Source organism: Passer montanus, unplaced genomic scaffold (genome assembly GCF_014805655.1).
Source record: "Passer montanus isolate IOZ18808 unplaced genomic scaffold, ASM1480565v1 scaffold146, whole genome shotgun sequence".
NCBI classification, from domain to species: domain Eukaryota; kingdom Metazoa; phylum Chordata; class Aves; order Passeriformes; family Passeridae; genus Passer; species Passer montanus.
The window spans coordinates 511,096-538,503 of NW_024361607.1; the positions used below are offsets into that span (position 1 = coordinate 511,096).

The following is a 27,408-nucleotide window of genomic DNA, read 5'->3' on the forward strand; positions in this document are numbered from 1 at the left end:
GCAGAGACAGTGATAGGAGGGAATTGCAGATGCTCTCATATCTCTGTTCCAGGTTGGGAATCCTCAGTCATCAGTGTCATCGCTAATGATGAAACCAATGCACAGGGCAGGGCTCCGAGGTGGAGGAAGTTTCATCTTTAAATGACCTGGCCCTGTGCTTACCACTCACTCTCAGCCCTTCATCCCTCTGTTTTCTACCGTGTGTCCTGGTGCAAGGAAATCAACATCAGCTCCCTCTTCCATGTCATCAACTTTCCTTCACTCTCACAGCTGTGTGCATGAGCTACTTCTGCCGTGGGTCCCTCTGCCTGCACCTGGGGCTGCCTCCTGGCTGCAGGGGTGGGAGAGCAGATCCAGTGGTCAGGGAGCCCAGCAGGGAGGTGGCACCCATTGAGGCTCTGTGGAAAGGATGCTCCAAAATCAAGCAAGTTCCCTTCAGCATCTAAAACATGGCTGCTTAGCTCAACTGCCCATTGCATTGACTCTGAAGTGCTGAGCTAGAAAACTCAGAAAAACTAATCCTTGCTTGTGAATTTTTTTATATTTTGCTATACTTCTATCACAGATCCAAAGGTTCCTCATGCCACAACACTCCACCTCTGCATCCAACCATTCTGCAGACACATGTTTTGCCTTTCACTCTTTCCTCTCTTGCTTGAACTTTCTTCCCACTCTTTACCCATCATAGCTAACTGCAGGATGCTTTAGTGTTTTTGTTCAGTTGTTTTTTATGATGCTATTTGTTAGAGTAACTGAAGAGACCTATTGTTTATTTTTTGAAGATGGAGCTAAAAAGCTCTCTGTGTATGTGTCATTTGGGTATGTAAGAGTGGGTTAGTATGACATGAAACAATAGGTGACAAGTAAGCTAATGATCATAGTTTGATGTTTGGTTGCTTCATTGGAAAATGGATGGGAAAAGATTGCATAAACTGTTCCTCTCTTGAGTGGAGGGCTGTGCCGATCATCTGAAGAGGTCCTTTTTAAGCTGAATTTCTCTGTGACTCTTAAAATCCTGTTTGCCGTAATGACATTTTCATCCTGAGGTGTGTTTTTATTTGCTTGTCTCACAGTGTGTGGCATGGTGGGCCTGGGCAGTATCTGGAATATTGTTGTCTAGGCACTGAAATCCAATCAAGTGTTTCTTCTTTCATGGCCTAAACAAATCTTACGTTGCGGGAGAGAAAAAAATGGCAATTTGAAGAGCTCATCTGTAGAAGTGTTTTGCCAATCAAGGGCTGCACTAACAAATGGGGTCGAAGCCTTTACAATTTCAGAGAGCTAAATGAGGGCTTGCAGCTGGAAGTGGAACTGCAAAGCCAAAACTGGACCTATATGTGAATTTTGCAATACAGTTTGCTTTTTTCTTTTTCTGTCAAAATGGCTCCCTTTACCACGGGTAGTTTCTCAGCTACCCATTGTAGCATCTCAGCTTCTTCCTAGAAACTCATATTTCTCACATGACTTTTCCCATGTCAAAATAAAATGAATTGAAGGGGGCATAATGGAAGCTTCAGTGTTCCTAATGATTTCATGTTCTCATTCCAAGGCATTGTGATTAGCCACAGGAGCCTTGATTCCGGTTTTCTGTAAAGACTCCAAGAAGGATTTTCAGATATATCAAACAGTTTGAATTTTTTAGACATTAAGAAAGCTGGGTGAAGAAACTCTATTTTGAATGACTGGCTACTTGATGTACCATGGCAATTGACCCTCTGGAGGCTCTGCAAGCCTAGCTTGCCTCTGATGTCCCTTCTCAGCTACCCCCGTCAGAACTGCTCCAGAAGGACTGACTCTGGGATTGACAGATGACATTTGCAAGTTGAGAGGCCAGGGATGCTCAAAACATTATTCCAGGGCCCACTCCACTGAGCTGCGTCCCTGCACAACCTCAGCTGTGTAAACTTCCTCTTTTTCAGTCACTGACTACAGGTCTTGGTGGCAATGTTTGTGCATGGGACTCACAAGTCACGAGGGCCCTACCCCAGCTCTCAGTGTTCTCCTTGACCTGCCCAGCAGACCCCAAAGAAACCTGTAGCTTTGCCACCCTCTCTCAAGCTGTTTTCTATCACCATTATCATATGTGGCTGTTTGGACGCCAGCTGAGGCAGCATGTTTTGGAGTGGGTCAGCCTCCCCTCTTTCACAGGAGCTATTGGAAGAGCTGACTGCAAACAGATTTTCACTGCCCCAATGTGGACTGATGTCAAACAGTGCCCAATGAGAGCTGACAAGCTGACAGACCCAATCCATCAGTGGAGGATGAGGGAGGGGGGAGAGAACGTCTCTTGCGCACGCCTTCAAGAGACACAGAGCAATTTCACAGATGGGCCGGCAAAGCTCTTGTAAGTGATACCAGTCCATATTTAATAGCCTATCCATTTCTCTGGAGGCAGGTGCAGGTGCAAGGGATACAGGGATAAAAAATTCAGTGCCAGGCACAAAATAGCCAATAGGATTCTGGCTTCTAGGGGCAGGCTCCTGTTCCATACTGCCACTGAGTTATTTTATTAGTAAATAACTGGGAGTGAGCTGGCTGGGAGCCCTTGCTGAGCTCAGAAGTAGAAGGTCTCTGAAACCAGACTTCAGGCCACAAGAAATAAGTCTGTCCCTTTTGAGCTGTGCATCCAATGTTGCAGAGTATTCCTGAAGAGTAATTGCAACAGTGAATTCAGAAAGAAAATGCTGGATATTGGTTCCTTTTATTGGTGCACAGTTGGTTGTTGTATGCACAGTGGGCTCTGGGCTGTGCATCATCCTCTCTTCACCTTTGTGCTTTGCTGCCCTTTGGGTAGCATTCACAGTGTTTTCTCATCTAGTGGGAGCCCCTATGCCTTTCTCCTGTCCCAGCAACAGTTGAAGTAAGAGTTTGACCCATTAGTGATTTTTCACTAATTTTCAGCCTGATGATGACATTATGAAGGCATTATTGTGGTATATTTGCATCAGACACATAGGAAGTTATGAAGCTCAGATGCGTCAGTCAGCTGTTCTTCCCTCATCAGGAAAGTTGAGAAAAATTCTGCCACTGTCCATGCTCATTTTCTTTATCCCATATAATGTGACTAGATAATCTTAGAAGTGGTCTGGAGGCCTGGGCTTGGGCTCCAATCTCAGTAATAAGCACAGAAGTGCAGATGAATCACTTGGTGGTCCAGCAGAGCTGTGATTGGGCTCAGAGCTCAGGGGCAAGGATTTTTTTCTTCTGTTTGAGCATTGTCTGCAGGCTGGTTGCTTTATTTCATCAGTGCAGATCATTTAGAGAGATGAATGATCAGAGCATAGAGCAGTTTGAGATCCCCAGCTCTGAAATATATGTGGGAAGACCAAGCTGCTGTTGCAATAAAAGTTAAACTACTTCACTGGTGCTATACTGTCAGTAGTAATCCAAACACATAACTTAAAAACATACAAGCCAGGCCCTTTGTGTTTGGTCCCTGTCCTTTTCTGTGATGAGGTGGAAACTGGCATCTCCTTGCTTTATAACTGCCTGATTTGCAATCTCTCTTTCCCTCTTCCCCCACCTTCACAGCAGCCTGTCCTCATACTACTGATTCATTGTGCAATCAGATGGGTGATAACAGATGCTTCAGGAGAAGGGAATCTTCCTCCACAATTTGCTTAGCCAGTTGTGTGGTTGGAGTAGGAGTCAATTCCTTCCTGCCGTCTGCAGCCGTCTGCAGCCTGAAACGACTCATCCATCCCTTACCATGCTAGGGGTGCAACTATAAATACTAGCAAGGGTTCGTAGAATTTGCCAGCCCTTTTAAAGTTCTTCCTCCAAACTCTGTCTTTGACCATTTCTTACGGCACCAAAAGGCTTCTGACAAAATACAGTTTGCAAAAGGGTGTGAATGGTTGCTCATTTCACTGAGTTGCCTGCACTCCAAGTGTTGCAGATGTGGGTTAGAAAGCAGAATTAACTTATTTTCACCATGTACTTCATTTCCATTAACAGAAACTGCCCTAATTTTTGCTTGGCCACAATATTGTGACATCTCTCATTTTTTAGATGTAGGCTGGGACGTGTGCTATACTGGGTGGGACAGACACAGTGGAACAGGACCTGGCCTTGTGCAGATGTGAATCCAACAACAGCCTTTCTTCTTTCCTTGGTAGCTAAGTTTGCAGGGAAGTAACATTTCCATCTCAATTTCAGTGATTAGGAGTGACATCCTCTTTCTACAGCCATCTGGGGTGTGAAAACAAATACATCTGTGTGGTCCAAATCGATCCAGAAAGGTGGAAAGAAAACCAAGGGCTATCAGAAAAATTATCCCTCTTTGCCTCGCTGCTTTCTGCCCGCCCTCGTTGTTTCGTTTGCTGACTTGTATTTCCTCCCACTCTTCAGCTGGGCCAAATTTGACTGTCTGGTGGAGGCAAGGGCAAAAGCAGTGTCAAGGCTGTTGGGAAAAGGGGAGAGGAGTGGGACTGGGGTTCTTGTAGAGGTAGCCTCAGGCCTGGCAAGGTGACTCCCCCAGCACCTCGCAGGCCCCACTCCAAGTCCATTTCTAGGATCCTGACTGATTTTGGCAGTTGGCTGCCAATGGAAGAGGGTTTCCATGGCAATGTACCAGTGCTGCTTGCTCCCTCCTCAGCACTCTGCCTCCCATTCCCTCCCTCTCCCTCTCCTCACCCCCCTCCCCAGCCCTCCTGTTTCTCAAGCCTGTTGCCATGGAAAAGTCATAATCTATGAAGAATTTCAGATCCCCCCACACCCGCTGGGGTTTGGGTTTTTGGTTTGGTTTTTTTTCATGTTAAAAGTTTGCTTTTCGGTTTAAGGTGTGAGTAGAGAAGGCTGTATCTGCCTCTTTGAAACCTTGTGCCTGGGCAAGAGGGAGGTCTTTGTCTTGGAATTGGAGGTCCTCCTGGAGGGAGGGTGGTATGAAGCTGTGGATGGCAGCTCCAGCTAATGGGCTCCCCATCAGGGCTATGGCCTTGAGAAGTGCTTACATGACATTGGAGTTTATGACCAATTTTTTGAAGGGACCGTGTTGTTTGGCATCTGAATCAATGATGTCTAAGCACCCAAGACATGCTGGATAAAAAAAAGGAGTGAGAGATTTCTGAAAGGTGCCTCCTCTTGAGGCTGCTTTTTCTGAAGTGGTTTTAGTGACTGCTGCCAACAGAAGAGGGTGCAGACAATTCACACACTGCCACAATATAAGCATAGCAAGGGCTGTGGGAATGATGCAGCCAAAGGTACTGAATGAGACCAGAACTAAGGCTCACATTATTCTACCTGGTGCTCAGGCTAATTCCCAAGCTTTCAGGGTATGTCCACATCTATCAGGACTTGTGTACAAGATTTGTGGGTTATGTTTTAGTTTGTTAGCTTCAGTACCAGTTAAAGGTGAAAATAGTTAAATTTCTGTGAGCTGGTTGAACTGGAGGGAGCTGTGGTATGGTAATAGATGTGGAGCTTGACCCTCTGATGCACTTTTCATGGAAATGTTCTGGTCTCGCTCCTGGGACACTTGTTTCCATCCATTCTGTGTTCAGATTTCCCACTGTGGACACTGTGGCCTGGAATGCTGAGATGCTTGCTGAAAAACCTTCTCACAGTATTTCTAGGACCAAGGAGTCCTGTAAATCTCCTGAGCAAAGAAATATTCTTGTCAGATTTCCTACTCTGACTTTCAGGAGGGAGAAGGAATAAGGTTCAGATAATATATCCCAAATTTGGACCTTGTACTTATTTCAGACCTCCTGAGAGTCTTTTATTGGATGCAATGTTAGTATCATGCCTGAGGCTTCTTTAAAGTGACCTTTTCTCAAAGAAGAAGCAGAGAAGTAATTCAAGATCAAATGCAACTCTAGAATAAAATGGCACATTTATTTCACTGGAGATGAAGCAACATGGACTGAAGTTGACTCTTTTCTTGCTTCAGGAAACACTGAGGACACATATTCTGTTCAATTTTTATATAAATGGCTACGTTCAGGTGGCCTGCTGCAGTCTCCTTATCTATTCATCATGGTTACCTCTTCCCATTGTCTGTGTGTACCAGGCATCTGAGTCACTTGCTCCTCACCTGACCTCAGATCCCATAATAGTCATGGAGTCTGGCCTGGACATGTGGAGTAGGGGATGGAGTATAAGATTGAGTCTTTTCAGATTGTGAGAAAAACTATTGATTTACAAAACCATAAAGTCATAGTTCTAGGTCATTTTAGAACCTCTTCTTTTGGATTAATCCCTGGAAGGTGATGGATTTCCAACTGCCACAGAATGTGGTCTGCTGCACAGAAAGCAAAAAGTCTGATCTCTTAGCAATGCTTGCAAAAAGCCTGATCTGTCAGCAGAACTCTACCTTTTCCCTTGGCAATATGCCTTTACTCTGTTCTAGACAAACATAATTTCTTCAGTTCCATGCCCTAGGTTGTTTGGCCACTTCCATTTTCAACCTCTTCTCCAACATTTTTGAGGAGGAAGCCTGAGAAGTTGCAGCAGCATGTTGGGCACCTATCAGGTGGACCCCATCTCTCTGTTTCACAGAGGCTTCTGAACACTTAGCAGCAACTGGAAAAATTACTCAATCACTACCAATCTGATCTAGGAGTTGAATTATTGACCAGAATACAATATTTCCCTTCTTTTTGCACCCGTGAGACTTCAGGGATGGATCCCAAAAGGTTTTCCAGAACACTAGGGGAGAATGTAGGAGTGCACTGATCATATCAGCAAACCAGTCACCCTCCTTCTGCTTAGCAAGACCTTGTGTAGCCCCCCCCTTTTACCAAAAGGAAGAGAGAAAGAGGCAAGTAAGTTGATTTAACAGAGCCTGGACTACAAACTACATCACAAAACACTCTACAAAGTTAATAATACAAGGCACAAGTAGGATATGATATAAATGATGTAAATGTGTGAACTCTGAGTAGGACTTTGGCAGTGTTCCCAGCCGTGTTCAAAATGTACCCATGATATTTCTATCTCCCATATTGGGAACCCACTAGAGACAGGCATAAAAGACTTAGGTTGGGTTTATTATCCATATTTATCATTCATTTCAGAATAGCATCTTCCTCCCACACTGATCCATCCGCACGGCACTACATATGCACCCAGCTCAAAGCAGGATTCTTCACACTCTGGCTTTTGGGGCAAGAGTTGAGAATGGTGAGATAGGCTTGAAGTGTGTGTTGGAAAACCCAAAATAGATGGTGCAAGGGAATATGGACTCTGTAACTATACAGGTGGAATTAACAGAAGCAGTTTGCAAGCTGTCAGGACATGGGACTTTGGGACAGAAAGGAGGCATGCCTGAGTGTAGGAAATGATGTGAAAAACTGGAAGGGACTTCTTGGTGTTTATCTCTCTTTTATTTTTTCCCAGTGTTTGAAAAAAGGATGATGTCAGTGAAAGAAGAGCATAGAGGTGTTGTTGCTGTGACTGGCGTGGGTATAAGCAAAGGCTGGGGGCTGAGGATTTGCAGGGTAATTTTTGACCTGGGACCTGGGGTGCAGGGAGCACCCAAATGGGGACATCTTGACTTTTAGAGCCTTGCTGTCACAGTCAGAGCAAAGAAGGTACCAGTTGTGCAGTTGAGCTGGCTGCAGTGAAGGCAGCAGTGTAACAGCCATGGCTGTGTTGGAAGTGCAGATGGAAGTGGCGGATGCCAGCAGAGCCGAAGGGAAGGATGGCAGACATGGCAGATTGGGTGGAGAAGCAGCCGCATAGGGAAGGTGCTAATGGTGAGGAGGCTACTAATTGCACCGAGTGTTGTTGGAGTGGTAACTACAAGTGAGGACAAAGATGAGTAATTACAGACAGGATTGTGAAGAGGAAGAGGAGGCAGGCTCGAGGAGGAGTGGTGAGGTCTGTGATTATGGCACTTTGTAATGAAGAAGATGCTGATCAGTGCGTGACTACAAGGGTTTGAGATGTGGTATTAACCAAAGCTGTGTTCTTCACATGTGCCAGCTTGTGGCTTTCTTGCTTCTCCTTCTATCTTACTCTTCATTTTATTTGCTACTGCAGCATTTTCCCTCTTTGCATGTAGTGTGAAAAGAAATGCGTTAAGGGTTTCATGTAGGGAAAAAAATGGGAATTAAGAAATCTTAATTTAGACACTACCCCATCTTGTGCCCTTTGTCACACAAATGCTACCTGGGAGGCCTTCTTGAAAGAAAGAGGCTTTCCTAATGCTACAGGGAAAAAAAAAATCACAAGAAAGCTTAAAGGAAATGGGAAAAGAAAAAAAAAATCCTAATAGTTCTGAGACTTTCCTCAGCCCAAGGAAGGGTTAATGCTTTAAATGCAATGTAATTTCAGTGGCAGTAAAGAACACGTTTCCATGGAAACATCAACCCACAGAGGGAGAGAAAGAGGGAGAAAGGAGAGGGATCAGCAGCAGAGGGAGAGTGGCTCCTCTGGCAAAGGAAGAGCCACCTCCAGACCCTGTCCCTTCCCAGTCAGGAGTGATTATTTGTTTATTTTTTGAATCAATTTTCCCCTGGAAATGTTATAGGGAAGAAAGTGATAGGGTGCCAGCTTGGCCAAACTGCTACAGACCCAAGAAAATCCAGTCACACTTTTTGGAGTGAGTCTCCTTGCAGGCGTGACTCTGTTCCTGCCAACACTGTGAATTCATTGCCCCTTACAAATGTGCGAATGCCTTCAATGCTTGATAAACTTGAATAACCCCAAAATCGCTAGTGGTTTCTTCTTGGGTCAAAAAAGTTGAGCTAGTTTTCTTTATCTGAGAATATAATAAAAGGATTTTTTTCAGTCTCCAACTGGTTTAGCTTTGCCTGGCTTCTGCCAGTGAGATGGACCTTTCTGGCAGATTTGAGTGGTTTTCCACAAGCCAAAATGTTCTGAAAGCTCTGTCAGAAAACTGACGTGTTCACCTGTTTGCTGGTCTTGATTCCCAGGACAGAAACTGGAATGGGCTCCGGGTAAATAGTGAGAAGCCCTGATAGCTGGCTGCACAGCAGCATCCCAGCCACCTTCAGAAGACCAAAGAGGTCATTGACATGCACATCTGCTTGGCCAGATTTTTTAAGCCGTGGTCCACAGCCATGTGAGATTTCAAGGGGATGTACAAAAATTGCTAAGAAAGTAAGGCTGCTGTCAGTGGGATTAAATTCACTGCACAGGGACAATAGTTCAACTGGAATATTTTTTTACAGCTCTTCAAATTGACAGAGCTTGAAAGACATCATCCTGGGTGAAAAATCACTGAAGAGCCTCATTTGACTTCTGTTCTGTGACTGCTTCTCCTATCAATGATTGTATCACTATGCCTTAAGACAGATAAACAGATCTGAAGGACATCTCCTAACCTTTCAGTATTTGCCTTATTCTAGTGGTATGGCTTTCATCAGTGACCCGTTAGTTGGTGCCAAGACATAATTATGACCCATTGTTGGCTGTTCTGACAAATGTAATTTTTCATGCTTTTACTGCCCCGTGTAAGCTGATTTTTAATCCTTTCATATGGAAGAAATACCTTGAGAACTATTTTTGCTTTGGAGAAAAGTGATATGTTATCTGTACCTAATCTGTACCTAATGAATAAGGAAAGATGTAAAGGTGTAGCAATAAAAAAGTAATTCTTTAAAAAAGTAATTGGCAGGAATTTAATAACTCTGTAAAGCTTTCCAGGTTGATCCAATTTTGGACTGAACATTTAGTTTTTATTTTATGCAGTGACTGTAACAATTTTGACCTTAAAGCTAATTTTCTATTAGCTATTTTCTGTTACTTAAAGGTTTGGTGAGTCAGTTCAGAAGTATATTTGTTTTTATCAAAGCTTTTCTGGCTAGAAAAACCTTTCTGAGAATAGACTGATTTCCTATGACATTTATAGATAGTTCCAGCTTTAACAGACTATACTCTTAGAACACTTTTCCTTATTTATATTTTATTTCCAGTGGGGCCAGAAGATGTAGAGGTATATTCCCTAGCTACTTAGGACTGTGTCATTTTCCTGGGGAAAAAAAAAGGACAAAAAATTGATAAATTTAGAAGAAATCAAAATTTGTAAATCAAGTATTTTGGGTTTAAAAAGGGAATATTTTGACATGGAAATCCTATAAGCTGTCTCTTGTGATTAAGAGCATGGGAATTTTGTATTCCTATTTCTCCTTCACAAAACTTGAACTAAATCTTCAGTGATATTCCTTCCCCTGTTGAGGTGATGCTGTTTTTTGTAGGATTCTTTCCACGTGGCACACCACAGATGTGTTTTAATTGGGACTCTTTTCCACAGAAGAAAGGGCAGAAGGTGTCACACAAAAACCAGACTGTGTGGGAGCATGATGGTACCAGAAGCTTCATCTTCTGTCCAAAATTACTATGGTTTTCAGATCTTATGTTTCTTTTTCTTTCTTAAAAAATGTTGACTTCTTCATGAGAAAATATTGTAGCCACATTCTTATCCCATTTAAAAAATGGTTTTGCCTGATAATTTTTCATGGCTCTGGCATTTGTGAAAATAGGTTAGTCAGGATGTCTGTGAGAAAAAATTGTCTTTGGTTGAAATTTCAAGATATTGCTATTACCAGCATAGCACATGGGGCAAAATCAAGATTTATCTTTCTCTTCTTCCCATGAACAGGTTACATTATCCTATTGTATATTTGTTTGTCCCACAAGTCACATACAGTCTGGCTTTGGTACTGTCAGCAGCGCCCTGGCACAGGGAGTGTGAAATGCCACTAGGCCTGAATGGCACCTCTTTCCCTGTTAGTGACTGCACAGGATGAAAAGCAAATGGGATCAGGTCCTGGATGACAATATGTAGACAGAGGAAGAATTTATTGTGAAAACTCTGAAGCTCACACAAGCAGCCTTCCACCTAGGTGTCATTACTGTCATGTCTGCCCCAGGTTGGAACCCGTGTTCCCTTTTGAGGGGTAGTTCAGTGAGCCTGCACAATGACTCCCCAACCCTGTCTGCTTCCTGATGGATACCTGTGAGACAAAACCCTGTGGTGCAATGATGAGTTTCCCCTGACATTCTCAGGAGGGAGGCTGGGGCTGCACGCACTGTGGAAAGTGAGCTTTGCTTCTCATTCTCAGGAATGGTCCCGTCTCATTAGGATCAAGCAATGCGTGTAGCAAAGCAGTCCTGCCATTGCTGTGGCTCCCTGCATCCTCCAAGGATAGATATATCCTCAGTCCCCAGGAGCTGTCATCTCAGTGTCTTTGTGGAATGACAAATTTGTGGTAGATAAATAGAAGAAATGGGAAACAAAGTGGAAGCACTATTTTTTATTTTTTTTAGATTAAGAGAGGGATTGATGGAAAAGATTGATCCTTCCACTGTACATAGGAGCTTTCACTTGGAAGTCTCCACACACATACACATTGTTTTCAAAGCAACTGTGCTAAATATGTTGGAGAAACAGCAAGGATGGTTCAGTAGAAATTTGTCTTCCACCAGAAATGGTTATTTCAGAAGTCAGGATCAAACACCCAAAAAATTAGTCTGCCTAGAGGTGAGGGGCCAGTCTCTGTGGATTGACCAATATCACTCCATTGATGTCAGATGAATATCACTGATTTATTGCAGCTCAGTAGCTGCCCTCTTGTCTTCTAAAAAGGTGTGGACAGCAGAGACAAACCAAATTAATCTCTTACATCTCTGTTATCTTTTAGCCTGAGGGATATTTCCTAATCTAGGTGATCTCTAAATCTTTTTTGTTTAATGAAAACAATCTTGAGCTCTGGGCATTTCTCTAAGGCTACGGGTCAGATTGATTCCCAGAAGTAATTTAGGCTGTAGTCTGGGCAGATCTTCTGGTGCAGGATGCCTGTACAATTTGGAATTTGGTAGCACTCTTTTCTACTCTTTCTTTCTTACAGTGCATCTCCCCATATTCAGTGGTACTACTGACAGTGAAAGAGAAAGAAATAAATGCAGGAGAGTGAAATACATTCCCTTAAGATTAAATTTTCCTAGTCAATGGTTGCTTCTATTTTTTTTTTCCTAATTTGTTTTGGTTTTGTTCTTCATAATAGCCTCTTGTTACATAAAATCAGCTGCACTTGTGCCCTTTGCATGGAATCCTTTCACTCTAAATTGTACCTGACACCAGGCAGATGTTACACAGATACAGCCAGATGTGCCTGCCTTTCACAACTCCATGAGCCACCGACAGCACAGCCACGTAAGGGACAGTGCAGGGCAGTGAGCAATGAGAGAACTTCTGAAAGGCTCAGCTGGGATCAGCATTTTCAGAACAGATTCCGTGACAAAATTTGATCAAAGGTCCAGGCAGAGCCTGGTTTTGCCTTTTTTGGGGTGAACAATTGGGTTTGATATCCTATGGAGCCTGTTTTACCTCAAGAGAACTCATGCACGCACCACTGGGTCTGGATGGCTCTTGTGCCTGAGTTGGCTGTGCTCAGAGGCAGAGGCAGCCACAGAAATTTTGAACAATGGTATAGAGAAATAATATCCGTATTATTTTAAGCCTTCCATGGGTTTGGAGAATGGAGGTATAAGTCAGAAGTGAAAGGGATCAGTTGCTGTTTTCTCATTAAAAAAATGAACACTATTGAGTCACTCAGATGAAGGCAGTAACAGCACAGTTAGCGCTGGTTAAGTCTTTTATCTGTCAATCACTTGCCCCTTGAAGGTTAGAATTCCCATTTGTAGATCAGTAATGTGGTCCTAGACTCCCTTTTCCCCATCTTTTGAGTCCACCCATCCTTTTGTCTGTCCATACTTGTTCAGGAGCAGGCGTGAGGATGGGCAGGACCCTGCTGCAGGGCAGATTGCTGTACTCTGCCCTGGTTGTTTGCATCAGGCAAGGCTGGGTTGGTCTTGCTGATGCTGAGAGAGGGAACATGGTTTGGGGTTGTGGGCACTTCTACTAAAATGCAGTAACATGCTTTTGCTTTTTTGCTCCTTCTTGGGCATGAAGTGGGTCTATTCCCTGATACCTCAGACTGGTGAATTTTTAACACTGTCTCTAGGGGGAAAAAAAGGCTATTTCACCATGCAGATTCTATGGAGTAAAGGCCTTTCACTGCTTTCATCTCACTGCTATTATGATTGCCTCAGTGTTTCCCATTCCAGAGAGATTCCAGACAGGATGATGGTGGTATGCATCCCTATCCCTTTATCCTGCATCACATTCCACCTGCCTTTTACCCAGCGAAGGTAAAAGGTATCCCACAGCTTTTCCTTCCCCACCCTCCACCTACACCTTGTTTTTCCCTTGTGTGCTGGGCTGCTGAGATGACTCCCCAGTGCTGACTGTGGAGAGGCTGTTTTATTTATATGGTCTGTCTTATTCAGGGAAGCGATCGATGGAAGGATAATCATGCCATTTCAGACAGACTGCTTGTCTCACTGAAGCATAACAAGCACTGACAGGACGCAGGGGAGGGTGTGTGTTTGTGTGTGTGCTGCACACATGTGAGGCAGGGAAATGTGATGGAGTGAACCGATGCAATGTCCAAATTTGCCCCTCCAGTCAGCAGGCTTAGGACGAGTTGATTCCAAGCAAGACACTAGAGGCAGAAGTAGGAAGTGGCTAGTGATGATTTCAAATGTGTCTCCTTCACACCTGTCTCTGGGGCAGAAAAAAATTTGGTTAGCACCCTTTCTGTGTTCCCTCAAGCCCACCATCTGCCTCTCCAGGCTTTCTCCATCACGGCTGAAACCATTTAAAATGCCATCATCTCTCTGCTGGTCCTAAATTGGCTATCTAATGTGGTTTTAATGCTCTATTTGCTATGCTGTAAAACACTCTCCTTTAACTTGCAGGGCTGACAGATTTACGTCTAGGATGGGTGATGTTACCTCAGAGCCCAGGATGGGGCTTAAGTCCCCCTGGGTCTAATTTGCTTTGTGCCCAAGGACATGTTCCTTTGCTCCTACCTGCTTGTCCATACCACAGGGCTGACAGTGTCAGCCTGTTTCCACAGGCTGTGTACGTTTTGCTCTCACCCGTTTGAGTTTGGGCATTGCATCCGCTGCATCGCCACTGGGCTGGTGAAGGGCTCAACACTTCTGTGCTTGCATCAAGTAGTTCCAGAAATTGCCACATAAGCAAAATCTTTTGCTGAAAGGTGCTTCTAGCAAATTAAATTAAATTGTCCGTGTCAGCCCCCACCATGCTTCCTTTCTCTTTCTCTAACTCTCCATCTTGGAGGGCCAGACATGCAGGGATTAAGATTTTTACAGGCACAGTTTCCTCCTGGTGTTTGTCACCTGAATGCACAGCCTGCTTGCCCTCATGTTGTGACCCGTTACATCTGGTGGCTCAGTTCAGACATGTCAGGGAGTCTCTCAGTCCCCTGTCTGCCTGCTTAGGGACTGGAGTGTGTGTAGGCTGTAGGGAGGAGCCAAATCCCCCTGGCCAGAGCAGGCAGCAGTGGTGCTGGTGCACCAGGGCAGCAGTGCTGCTGAAGGGGATGACTGCTGCTGCAGTAATGATGGAGGGCAGAGCCACTCAAGTGTGGCTGCCTTGCAGCATGCTGCTGACTCGGCCTGCCTGGGAGTCCTTCAAGCCCTGATGCTTTGTCACATAGGCTCAGTGCACCCGAGCAAGCCTTGCAGCTCCCTGTGAGCTGCTCTCGCCCTGCATCCCTGTGTTAGCTGGCAGCACAGGTACAGGAGAGCAGAGAAAGCTGGGGGAGATGCCACTTCTTCTGCACTTCTACTGCAAACTTTTGTAAACATATTGCTAATGGGTTGGAGAGAAAACACTCTGAAGAGTTATATTGCCAAATTTGGAGACTAATTTCAGTCATTAAGGTTCGAAGCAAGGGATTTTAGTGCTGCTTTAAGTGTAAATCTCAAGGCAGCTCCAAGGATTGGAGTCATTGATGATCCCGCCTTGATTATTATTAGAGGTTCTAATCTTTCCAGTGAAAATGAGCATAAATGACACTCTCTTGTCTCATATCTATGCAGGTTTCTGTGAACTCTTCTTGTCAAGCTGTGCAAGGGAGATTCCTGAAGTGGAATTGTTCTTGGGTGTGAGGAGAAAGCGGATTGAGAACAGTTTAATATTGGTGTTTGTTTAATTAGATGTTGGCATTGCTTACTCATTACTGACATATAAAGCTGCAACTCCCATCAGGCTAATGGTATCCTCATCTTCTTTGTCTTGATTCTGGTGGCCAGTGCAGAGAAGTCATGAAGTTGTAATCTTGGTCCACTGGAAGATCCCTCCCACCACCACTAGAGCCTTAACTAGGTCTTGTAGGGTGCACATACCTGGCAATGGTCCATGCCTGGAATTCCTCACTACCAGAACAATTCACACAGCTGGGGAAAAAAAAGCCCGAAAAAAGAGCATGTGTGGTCCTGACATGGGATGTTTTATGCATTACAAACAATTGCATGGCTAAGATTTTCCAGGCGGAGGATGTTTTGGGGTTCGCTCAATGTTTGGGTTCCAAATGGCTTTGGGTTTTGGAAAATAACCAATAGTCTGCCTTTGAAAATTGTCCTGTTGCAGATGTTTCATGCTGGGCTCCCTTATGGCTGTATTTCCAATGCTGAACACGTCCCTTGAAGGTCACAACATGGAGCAAGTGTGGATTTTCCTTTAGAAATAAACATAATTGCTGATTGCACTTGGCAATGGGGAGTTAGTAGATGAGTTTGGTTGATTAATGGAGTTAAAACAAAAAACTTTGAAAAAGGAAGAAACTGAAATAATGACCTGCTTTTTTATTTGTTTGAAGAAGTTTCCCTGGTACAATGATTTCATTAGATTAGCAGGGAGGTCTCTTTGTGCAGATAGTAGGAAAGCATGAACCCACCAAAATAACATATTTTTCCCCCTCTTATTTATTTTCTTGAAATTGGTTCAAATTGAGTTTATAAGGGACAAATTGAAGGTGAATATTAGGAAATGTTTCCTGATGTCATGCTGTAATAGAATAGAAAACCTCTCATGTCTGTAATAGAAATGTTGATTGTGTAATTTATAGAACTGTGCAAAGTAGGGGAGTGCTCAGAGTCCAGGGACCAGCCCTGCAGGCAGCTTGGTCACCTCTGCTTCTCATGGTGATGCGATGCTACTGGTGCCAGAGCAGATTTACAAAGGTAAAATCTACTTCATGCAACAGGATTGTGAATTGAAGTGAAATATATGAACAGGGTAAACTGTCAGAGTGCCATGGCGATGTCATATAAACCACTGAACTGTGAAATGTGTATTTACCTTCTCTTCCCTGCAGTGTATTTCTAGATGGTCTGACAGTTAAGAAAACAATAGACCTGATTCTTATTTAGAGCAACATGCTTTCACAATGCAGCAAGGCCTTGAAATGAGTGTAGCTGTAATCTCAGTCCACTTAAAGGCTCTCCCTATTGCCAGAGCTGAGTAAGGAGGCTTTATGAATAAATAATAAATAAAATTAATAAATAGAATAAATGAGATTGAAGCCTGGACTGTTTAACTGTCTATTTGTACAGCTGACATGAAATGCCCCAACAGAGAGTGCCTTCTGCAGGAGTGATCAGGCCTTTTCAGACAAAGAGAATTGCTGATGTTGGCTGCAGGGCTGATCACCCTTTAGTTTGATTTTACTGGGTGTAAGGCTCGACTCTGTTCCTAGGTCACTGGGCTCTTTCAACATCCTTATCCCTATTCCTAAGCTCCTTCACAGGATGACTCTGGGCCCCATGAGGTCTGCTGGCTCTGAGAGGGGTAGAGCTTCTTGCAGGTGTGCTGCTCCTTCCTCTGGTCTCCACTGCTTCCTGAGTCATTGCCTTGATATTTGGGCTGGGGGGAGGCTGTCTCCACTGCTTCACCTGCTGCCCATCACTGTCCTCAAGTGGCACGCAAAATCCCCTTTGGAGGGTAAGCTGTGGAGTGCATTTACACATCTGATTGCTAAGGATCCATCTGCTCTTTGAGGCAGAGGAAAACCAGGGATGGATTGTGGGCATACATGTGTGTGGACTCTTAGACAGGCTTTTAGGAATTCGTTGAGAGCCAACACAGTATATCACTTCCTTATCCCAGTCACAAAATGGGGGCAATTGCCCTGACTTGCCTGATTGTCCCAATTTCTGGACTAATTGTCCTGTTTTTTTTTAACTCACTTCCTCTAAGATTTTCCATTATTTTGCACTGTGCTTCTACCCTCCTGATGTGAGCTGAAGAGGGGAGGCAGGGTCTCGTTTCGGGTTTGGTTTCCAAGCATTAATGTTCTCCTTGCTCTCTCCTCTCTCCCACAGGTACCTGATCAATGTCACCTTTGAAGGCAGGAATTTGTCGTTCAGTGAGGACGGATACCAGATGCATCCCAAGCTGGTCATCATCCTTTTGACCAAGGAGAGGAAGTGGGAGAGGGTAGGATATGTTTGGTCATTCTCCAACTGTGTCAGGGAAGAAGAAGGGGGAAGGTTCCAGGCAAATAATCCTCCCCACCTTTCTGTACTTCTTATCAAGGGCTGGCAATCTGCTTCTTGTATCCCGGACCAGTGGTATCTCCAGTGCCCAGGCTGCTGTCTTCTCCATGCAGGATGCCATTACAGTCTTCCATTAGCATGCATAAAAAATTCATCAGCTTCCTTTCTGTGATCACTGAACATAAGTTTCCTGGCCTTTCAGAGAAGATATCTCCTCTGTGCCATGAGTTTCAATGGCTGAGACAGAAAATATTTCTCTGTATGGCTTGGTGGCAGTGAAGTTCTGTACACTAAGTGACTACGATTGAGCTACAGCCACACTTAGTAATTTATACCAGTATTAACTGTACTTGATATATCTGGCCAGTGTCCCTTGCAATGGGATGGTGCATTAAGTAGGATGTGAACGTGAGATCATATTGAGTTGCTCAAAGATCCAAATTTGCATATTTTGGAATAATTTGCATGTAACCCAAAGTACCATTTTAGAAATGGTGTGAATTTCTGAGTTAGTGGGAAGTTTTGGTTCATTTCACCTCCCACATAAATGTCAGTGGTCCAGGCTCCAAACAAGCATTCCGAAAGGGTTTCTGTTGAAGCAGAGGGGGTAGTTTAAGGGCTAAGAAAATGAGATATAAAAAAAGTTTTGGGTGTGAGAAGTCAGAGCAAAGGAAGGAGAACTCATCAGAACATTCAATAGATATGAAGCAGAAGTTGGTCTGTATGCAATCATGTGTATGTCTTAGAAAAATGCCCCTTTGTCCCACCATGCACAGAAAACTTTTTCTCCTTTGCCTGCTTGTTCTCTGCATGGACTTGCAAGTGACTTGCTTGGTGAAAGTGAGGAAGAAATTAATGGGGAAATGAGAATGAAATGGGGAGCTGTCAGGAGAAGTGCATTCAGAAAAGAGCTGTAAGAACAACTTACAGCTTGTGAATGAGACAGAAGAGCAATCATTTTAGTGCCTGGCAGGCACTAGGGTCTCCCAGTAGTTGCAGGAATTTGGGAAGAAGCTGAAAGCCCCCAGCTTGTGCCTGGTTTCCAGGAGGACCTGTCTACCTCATGGTCTTGGCACCGTTCAGACCAGATGAGGGTGTGTGGTCTGGCAGAGTCAGAAGAGATCTGAATGGGCCAGGAGTGTGAGGAAACAAAGGGCATGGCATGGCATGCATGGACAGCTCTTGGACACAGCTGAAGGCAGGCTGTCTAGATACTGCACAGGGTGTGGACATGCAAAGCTCAGGCTGTAGAGACCTCACGTCAGGCTCGGTCCACCACTTGACTTCATTAAAGCTTAACAGGAAAAGTCCAGGAGGATTTGTTCCTAGCTGGCACCACATTTGTTCTCACGGGGGAAAACTCCATCGTCAGAGAAGGAAAAATGAAGCAGTAGCAGCACGAATCCTCCTAGGGGTTATTAGCAGGCCTGGCTGTGGGAATCTGTCGCTGGAATGCTTTGCAGTCTCTGGGGAGGCATAGCTAAATACAGTCCTATTTTTATCTTGCCTGTCACATGCTTCACACCCTCAGTGAAGGCTTGGTGGCTTCTGTCAGTGTTAAGAAAGGTTGTTCAGTCTCTGGCAGATGAACCAGACAATTAGTAGAAGGGATCCTAGTTATCAAGAGTATTGGGTTAGATCTGTGACCTGCTTGAGTCCTGCTGTCTGTGAGGACTACTTGGCATCCATTAAACAAAAACAATCCTTAATTTCATAGGAGCTAGGGCTGGACTGAAATGAGGCTATGATAAACTATGGTATTAGTGGTAAGAAATACATGTAGTGCTTCCTGCACACAAATGTTTTATCTTGAAGTGAGTGTCTTCCTCAGAGAGGATCAGATTATTATAATCAAACTCTGAACTAGTAGAATTTTATGCTGGCAGAGTCTTTCTGGAAGACACTGAAGTAATCTCCAGCATGATCACAGACCAAAACCTTTCATACCTGGAACCTCATGTTCTTAATTTTTTTTCCATTCAGCAGGAGTGCAAACATAAAAATATAAGTGTGAAGCAGAAATCATTACGACAAAGATATTAGTTTTGTTCCATGTTCGCAAAGAGTCAGGCAACACAAACTGTTGGCCCTTAACAGTGGCTCCCAGGCAATGTCACAATACAAGAAATTATTAATATATTTTTGGCACATAATTTCAATACCTTTATGGTGCTTTAGAACATTATCCAAATTCTCACTGATTTTATGTAAATAGCAAGGTGCTTCATCCTGGGAACTTTTAGGCTAACATGCAGTAGGAGACATGAGATGAAAGACTGAGTGGGAAACACTGATTTGGTCCAGTTGCATTCACTGTAGCTCAACCTTTAACTACACACTTTTATTTATAATCAGATGCTATGCCTGGGAGGAACATCAAGAGGTCAACTAGTCCCTCCCTGTGCCCCAAGAGAGGGTTTAACTAGACTGAAATTATTCCTGACAGATGTTCGTCTCACCTGTTCTGAGAGACCTTCAATGCTACAAATCCCATGAAATACCAAGTCAATCTCTTCTACGTCTTCTTTCTCCTTACCCTGCTAAGTTTTTCTAATGTGTAACCTAGATTTCCCTGGCTGCAGCTGAATACTTCATGTCTCCCTAATCGACATAGGGAATTGTTTATTCTCTACCACTTCTTATCATCCCCATGTGGGTTTGAAGTCTTCTATCATGTTGTTTCCCAGTCATCTCTGGTGCAGGTTAAACATTAATTTGTTCAGTCCCTCTTGGTAGGTCATGTTTTCTAGTCTTCTGATCATTTCTGTTAGCCTCCTCTGGATTTAGTAACACAGCTTGCAGCCCTGTACAGCTTGGCACATTTGATTCTTGAAAGATGGCAAATGGATTTTGAGGGTATGTCTCATGGAGTATATATAAAATGATATGTTTTAAAATAGGTGTGAAGTCTTCCATTTTCTGAGCAGCAAAGATCCAGACAGTGACTGAACTGTTTCAGGATTTCAGGTCTGTGAAATCTTTAGCGATTTTGATTTTTTTCCCCAATAAGTATCTTTACGACCTCACCAGTTATTTCAGAACAGGAATTAATTTTCCAGAGGAGCTGCAGCTGCCCCCAGACTCTGATGATGATAAATCTCCTCATGAGTGGTTCAGACAGACGGAAGCCTTGTAGGGCTGACAATCATGAAAGAACAAGAAGAAAACCCACTTTCTGCAAGGGGGCAGTAACTTGAGCTCTCCTGCTTGTCTTAACCATGAGTAATGAATCATCATGATAAGCAAGTGTGCTGAATTTCATTCACTTCTCTGTACTCTGCTCCTTGGGGGAAGAATGCTGCACACCTTTCCACACTACCTTTTCATCAGCTGGTTAGTAAAGCTCTTTGCTTCACTGGGCAGATTGCCTAGGTGTGTTTTGGGTGCCTAGATTCCCCTGTTGTTTATCATAGAGGTGCAGGTATGCAGATGGAGGTGGTGAAGGATGTCTGCTGTTATGCCCCATGAAGGACCATGGCTCAGTGTGGTGATGAGTGGGGGCCAGATATCTTGCAAAGTGAGCCAGAGGGTCAGTACTACTCTAGGTTTTGTGTCAGTGGGTTGGGATATTTTGTGTGGGAAGAGATTTCACCCAGTATTTTTCTTCACTATTTGCCTTTCTCTTCTGCTCTCTATGATTCCACATATGATGAGGACTTATTTCTGGGTTCGTGATCCCTTTGTGAGAGCTAGCAAGTGCTTCTATCTCCAGCTCTTGCTTACATCCTCCTTCTCTACTGAGTCCTATCCCACTAGCTCCTTGACAACAGTCCTGTCCCATTTAGCTCCCAGATCCTCCCATCTGCTTCCTCACTTTCCCCCAGCAAACCTGGGGGTGACACAAATGTTGTGAACTTTGAGTCACTCTTTCAGATTCTTTCTCTACTTTAATTACTAGTGAGTTTGGCATCTTCTTTTATGGCTAGTTTGTGCTCAGCCTCTTTTCTTAGGTGTGTCACTGGGGATTCAGAGCACCTTTCCATGAGGCTCATGACACCAAGTTCTTGTGCCACCCCACAGAGCCCTTTGATTCACAAGCTCCCTCCATCTCTTACCAAGCCTGCCCCATTCACTCCTCTTCCTGTCTGGACAAGCAAAGCCCTGGGTGATGGTTTTGGTCAGGGTGCCACTACAAGCCACCTTAGAGGACAGATGGGAAACTTATGTTGAAAGATGCATTCTCCTTGCTGCAGGTACTAATCCTCTGCCCCTATCAACCTTCACCCTGCTCAGCAGATAAAATGTTTGCCTGCTGCTGGTGCTATAATTATCAGCACTTGACTTTTGAACTCTCCAACTCCAACTCCAGCTCTGTTCTTCTTCCTCTAGCCATTGGTGTGACCATGATTACAAATTCACGGGCAGGCTGCTCCTAGCCTGTACCCTTACACCATTGTACACATTAGTGCTCCCTGGGAATGGGGCCATTTGCTGTGACATCCTCTCAACTGCCTCAGTCACTGTAGACTTCCAGGACTTCCTAATGCTGCAGCAGGGTGGAAAACAGTGTCACTACTCTCTGCCACGTGGTCTTTCCAGAGATATGTTCAACCTCGATCACAGTCTGCATAAGATGAGTTTGTGAACTTCTGTGACCCTGTCTTCAGCTTGGGACAGAGTGCCATCATGCCCATCCATGCCTGGGAAGAGTTCCCCTGGGACATGGGACGGAGATATGGAAAGGAAAGATGGACTTAGAAAAGAAAAAGGAAAAATGAAGATTTCCCTCATCTAAAAAAATGATGAAAGAGAACAAGATAAATTTTTGGACACCTAAGTGATTGTTGAAAAAAGGACATACTAGTCATCTGCTTTTCATGCCCCAGTAGGGAGAAAGAAAAAGTTGTCTTGCTAAATTGTCAAGCAGAAAGATTTCAGATTTGTAGGGAGCTGTCTAATTATTGGCATGGTGAGACATGGTGAGGCTCATTTGCTGGTAGAGGTTCATTTGCTGGAGTATATAGAGAAAAATATCCAACAGTGCAGGATCTCAGTCTATCTGGTCCTGCCTCTGAGCTGGTGGATGCAGTAAGTGATCTCTTGTGGTTCTCTGCCAGCCTACATTTCTGTGATAAGATGAGCAAGACAAACCTGAAGAGTGTTTCACAAAAAGCAGCTTATTTCATAGGAGAGGCAACCTGGGTTATGGACAAGCTGATCAGCAGAAACTTCAAGCCTGATGCAATGAGGGCATAGTTTCTTCAAGCTTCCACCGTGAACCTTTTGTAAGAGCAGGCAGTTGGCATGTGAAGGCTATTGTGCATGTCTGTGAACAAAGGCTCTTACGGAGGCACTTGTCACCTCCTGAAGTCTGCACCTTTGGGGAGCTGATGAGCACCACAGAGACGCTGAAGAGGCTGTAACATTTGATGATGATGCAGCCTTCAGGCCTGATCTCTTACTGTGCATTAAAAGAAATATTGACTGTCATCTCTCTGTGTGCTTCAATGTCCCAGTGGCAGAAATAACAGGGGAGAGGACTGAAAATACGATCAGTATTCTTGGCTTTTAGTAACAGTCCATGGGGTACTGACCACTCTGTGAAGAATCAATATGAATCATGTTATTCTATCTGTTACATTGCTTAGCAGAAGGAAGGACTTCGATTTTTTTTTTTATTTCACTTTCTTAGAGAATAAAAGCCTGCTTAAAGAAGGCTCTTTAAAAATAGGAGAGGAACAAGAACGTAGGGTTGTGAGGTGAAAACTGCAGCTGTACAAATCCAAGTCTTCTCTGAAGGCCCTCCTCTGCCTTTAGAAAGATGACTAGATGTTTTGAGACTGTTTCTTCCTCATGTCTGGTGACCACCTAGCCAAGACTTGCACATGTATGCTTGCATCCATGGGGTAGAAGTTATTGCCTTTGGTCAGGTACTGCTCTGTGTGTGGAGTTCTGGCATCTTGCCTGTCTGTCCAGGGAGAAAATTATTTTTTTATTCCACTGACTCCTTTTACAGTGAGACAAGATTGGATTTTTTTTGCCAATCAGTCTTGTTTTGCTAATTTTGCTGTGTACATGGGGATTTATGACTCATTGTCCCTGGGGAGAAATGGCATAGAAGTTTGTTTAAACCTACTCAGAGTAAGAGACTGATTCTATTCCCACAGAACCAGTTTTTAGAAGGATATAGCTTCTCTTAGGGCAGAGGGACTGTTCTGGATTCAAGCACATATGGCTGAAATTAGAATGGGAGTCTGTACGTGCATTTCCCCCCTTATTTGTAAAGTGTTCTTTCTGGACATGTCTCTAAGAGACCATAATTTGCTGAATGCCTTACTTCTCATTAGACAGTAGACTTGCATCAAAGAATACATATTTTATGGATATCCCACTCCCAAGTGAGTGTCCCTTAGATACCTGATCTAGGTCACATCTGATGGGTCTGTTTATGACCCTGATTCAATCAGACAACCAGATGGCTTTATTTGTGCACCTATGCTGCATCCACTGCCAGGATTTGGCCTGACTTCTCACAGTTGACCAGGATCTAACTGTATGCATTTCTGGCTAATTATGGCCATGTTAATCTTACACTGACTCCTAAGGAGAAGGACAGATTCAAGAGCCACACAAAGCCTTCCTTATCAGAGGATAAATGGAACTATTTTTCTGAAAAGTATTCTATGTAAATCTCGCAGACATGCTGGTCAAACTGCGTCTTTGCTGGATTACTGCATCCTGTAATAATGAGCTAGTCTAGCTCTGACCAAAGAGAACATATTGGGTGTCTCTTCCTAACCACTGTGTGTTATGTCATTATAAGCTGTCTGCTCTCTTTGCCTCTTGCTGAAGCAGTTCCTGACTTTGCTTGAATTTTGGAGTGTATTTGTATGATTCATGAGCCTGCAGAAAAATATTCTGGCTCTTCTCCACCAGACCCTACTCCCTTGCTACTGGAGGGAATTCTTACATTGAAACAATGACAGCTTCTTGGAAAGACCTTGTCCTCTTATGCAAATCAGATATTGGAATATCTGGAGATCTTTATTAAGCCCAGGCTATGGTTAGAATGCCTCCTACCATTTCTCTGCTGGTGTAGCTGATGGGGGTGATAGCAGCCATCTGACCTTTACTGGGGTTGCCAACCTAACTCCTTGGACAGGGGATCCTGGAGGATTGTGCTCGGTGTACTAATAACAACATGCGACAACAACATCCAGCCAAAGAGAAGACTGCCCTCACCTCCATTGTAGTCTGCATGAGAACTCTTGTCTGGAGCTTTCTTTGCTCATGCCACAAAGTGAGAAGTGCCACTGTAACCCTTTGGAAGTGTTTATGCACCTCATCATTGCTGTCCCCCGCACCCAGTTATGGACTTGGGACTCTGCTCTGCAGGGAGCTGAGTGAACACTAACAAAAAAGGTGGCTCCTACCCCAAAGAGGTTACACTTTAATTACAAGACAAAAGGTAGCAGATGGGTACAGATGGACCAACGGGGGAGTACAAGGGAACAATCAGACAACATTAGTCAGCATGGTAGGCAGCAGGCTTTACACACCAACTGCCTAACTCTTGTGAAGGCTTTGACAGGCAGCAGAGAATTATAACTGGCTTTGTGCAGGCTTATGGGAGCCTCATTGAGAGTGTGAAGGGCAGACAGGGAAAGCAGTAAAGGTACTTGGAGAGCTGCATCTGAGAAGGTGCAACAGCTCAAAAATACCCAATGCTGCTGGAAAATTTCCAGTCTTCTTAATATCTGAGGGGATAATCCTAACTTTACAGAGAAACAAAAAACCTCTAGTAAGGCTACATCTTGCAATGCAGCACAAACTGCCAGTACAGGGCTGATGTGCTAGTGCCAGAGCCACATTGCTTCTGGTTGAAACCCTCCTGCTTGCCAGCAGCTTGGAGATTTCCATGGCATGTCAGATGCTGCTGTGTATCTGTGTTCCAGCACTTCATTGATTGTGGGAAGGTTTCATCTCAGCATGTTGAAAATAAACATCCATATCTTAATGCAGGAGATAGTTGATTTGCTGTGGGAAGATGAGCTTTCAGATGTGGATACAGTAATTACATATTCCTATCACAGCACAGTATCAAGGATCCATCCTATCATCATCCCTGATGAGTCTATAACATCCTCAAAAAACCCCAAACCCCCAAAAAAACCCAGACCAGGAATGGCAATTTGATTTTGTCCCTGATTTCCCTCTGAACACAGGAGTGATTTTTCCCCGAATTCCATGTACAAGTGAGCTGACTGAAGTGGCTGAGGTCACTTGGCTTGTTCAGCCTGGAGGAGACTGAGCAGAGACCTCATAGCAGTTTCACAGAATTCACACGGCTTCACAGAATCACAAAACATTTGGAGTTGGAAGGGACCCACAAGGTTTATCAAGTGCAGCCGTTGCTCCTAAGGGGAAGTGGCCAGGCAGAAACTGATCTCTTTTCACTGTGACCTGTAACAGGACGCAGGGAAACGGCATGAAGCTGTGCCAGGGGAGGTTTAAGCTATATATTAGGAAGAGCTTCTTCACCCAATGGGTGTCTGGGCACTGAAACAGGCTCCCCAGGGGAGTGATCACAGCACCAAGGCTGCCATAGTTCAAGAAGTGTTTGGTCAATGCTCTCAGGTATATGGTGTGCTCCTTGGGATAGTCCTGTTCAGGGCCAGAAGTGATCCTCCTAGGTCCTTTCCAACTGAGACTATTCTAAGATTCTGTGATTCTGTGACTATTTATCCGCCCAACAGTAGTTACTTCATCTGTACTCCATTCAGGAGTGATGTGAACAGGTTATGTATCCTTCAATCTGGAATAGATGCACAGCATAGCCACTTTCACTTTCCCTTGCTTTGTGCCCAGTCATCTACTGGAAATCACTTCAGGGAGTCTGTAGCACTGAGGACCCACACAGGTGCCATTGGAAGAGGAAGTTTCCTGTTGCTTTTGGTGGCCAGACTGTGCCATGAAAAGGCATCTGAAGAAAGCATGGCAATTTAGGCAGCTTTAAGATTTGAAATGCATGAAGACATGAGGGCACAGAAAGCTAGCAGCCAACCAAACTGAGTCTGGAGAAAGAACTAGCAGAGCTGCAGCTGAAGGAGACTCACAGTGAGTAAACGTGCCCCCAGTGCCTGAGGGTGTGTTTTCATCTGTTCAGTTGCATTTGCTTGAAACTGTCTCATGTCAACGACATCTTTGCTTGGCCTGTGAATCCTTTGCTTTTTCTATTTTTACATTATCTGAATGTTATTAACTGGAGGCTGTGTTTTCCTTCCATGGGGCTTGAGAAAAGGGAAGTGCTGCATATTCATAGGACCCTATGTTTTTCTCTCTTTTGCCTTTTTCTTTCTCTTCGTCCTCTTCCACTTCTCTATTTGTTTTGGTAAGATTTTGGCAGTTTGATTTTCCTGCCATAAAAGTCTGGCCACATTTGCTTCTGAATTAATTTGAAATAAGGTTTTCCTAATATGAAATAGCTCAGACATTTTTCAGTAAGAAATAGTTTGTTGTGTCTTTGGCTTGGTTTACTTCTCTCCTCTGGTGTTGGTTCAGTGTTCCCGTGCTTGTTCTCACATGCTCCTTGTTTTGTGTTTGAATCCTGGTTGTATGTGGTTGACTTGGCTTGATGCTGAACTGCATCTTGACTGTATTTTTTACTAGACCAGGACAGTCTTTTCCCTTGTGGTCTTCTCTGCACTGTTATGTGTAAACTTCTCTGCTGTTTTTCAAAAGTATTTCAGCATTAAAGCTGTGGTTATCACTGGAGCTACTCCGTGCTTGAGTTACTCTGGCTGCTCATGAGCTCTGGCATGCGCTCAGTGTCATCGATTTGAACATACAATATGTTCAGCATGGTTTGTTTTCCCTGTGCCTGAACTGTGTTTTCCCCAAGTCTGTAATTTTTTCAGACTGCCTTTGGTAACATTAGATCCCAGCTCTGACTCTTTCCTTGCCTTGCAGTGGTGTCTGAGATTCTGTCACCATCCTTTGGCTTTTCTTCATTGTGAAAGGACCTGGCATTTACTGACCTGGGTTTAATTCTAAAATGCGCTGGGAGTTGTGCTGTCTTCTGCTGAGTCAGCAGTTAGACAGTCTTATTTAATTTCCTTCTGCTGAGCTAGC

At 44.0% G+C, this 27,408-nt stretch overlaps 1 protein-coding gene across 3 annotated transcripts in view; it reads left to right on the forward strand.

Moving 5' to 3' along the window:
- Window positions 1–27,408, forward strand: part of GRIN2B (glutamate ionotropic receptor NMDA type subunit 2B) — a 213,732-nt gene that overhangs the window by 110,332 nt on the left and 75,992 nt on the right. For all 3 annotated transcript variants that reach the window (XM_039700945.1, XM_039700946.1, XM_039700947.1), the window contains one exon: window positions 17,164–17,278. In XM_039700945.1, coding sequence (XP_039556879.1) covers window positions 17,164–17,278 — 115 coding nt within the window. The remainder of the gene's footprint in view (window positions 1–17,163; window positions 17,279–27,408) is intronic.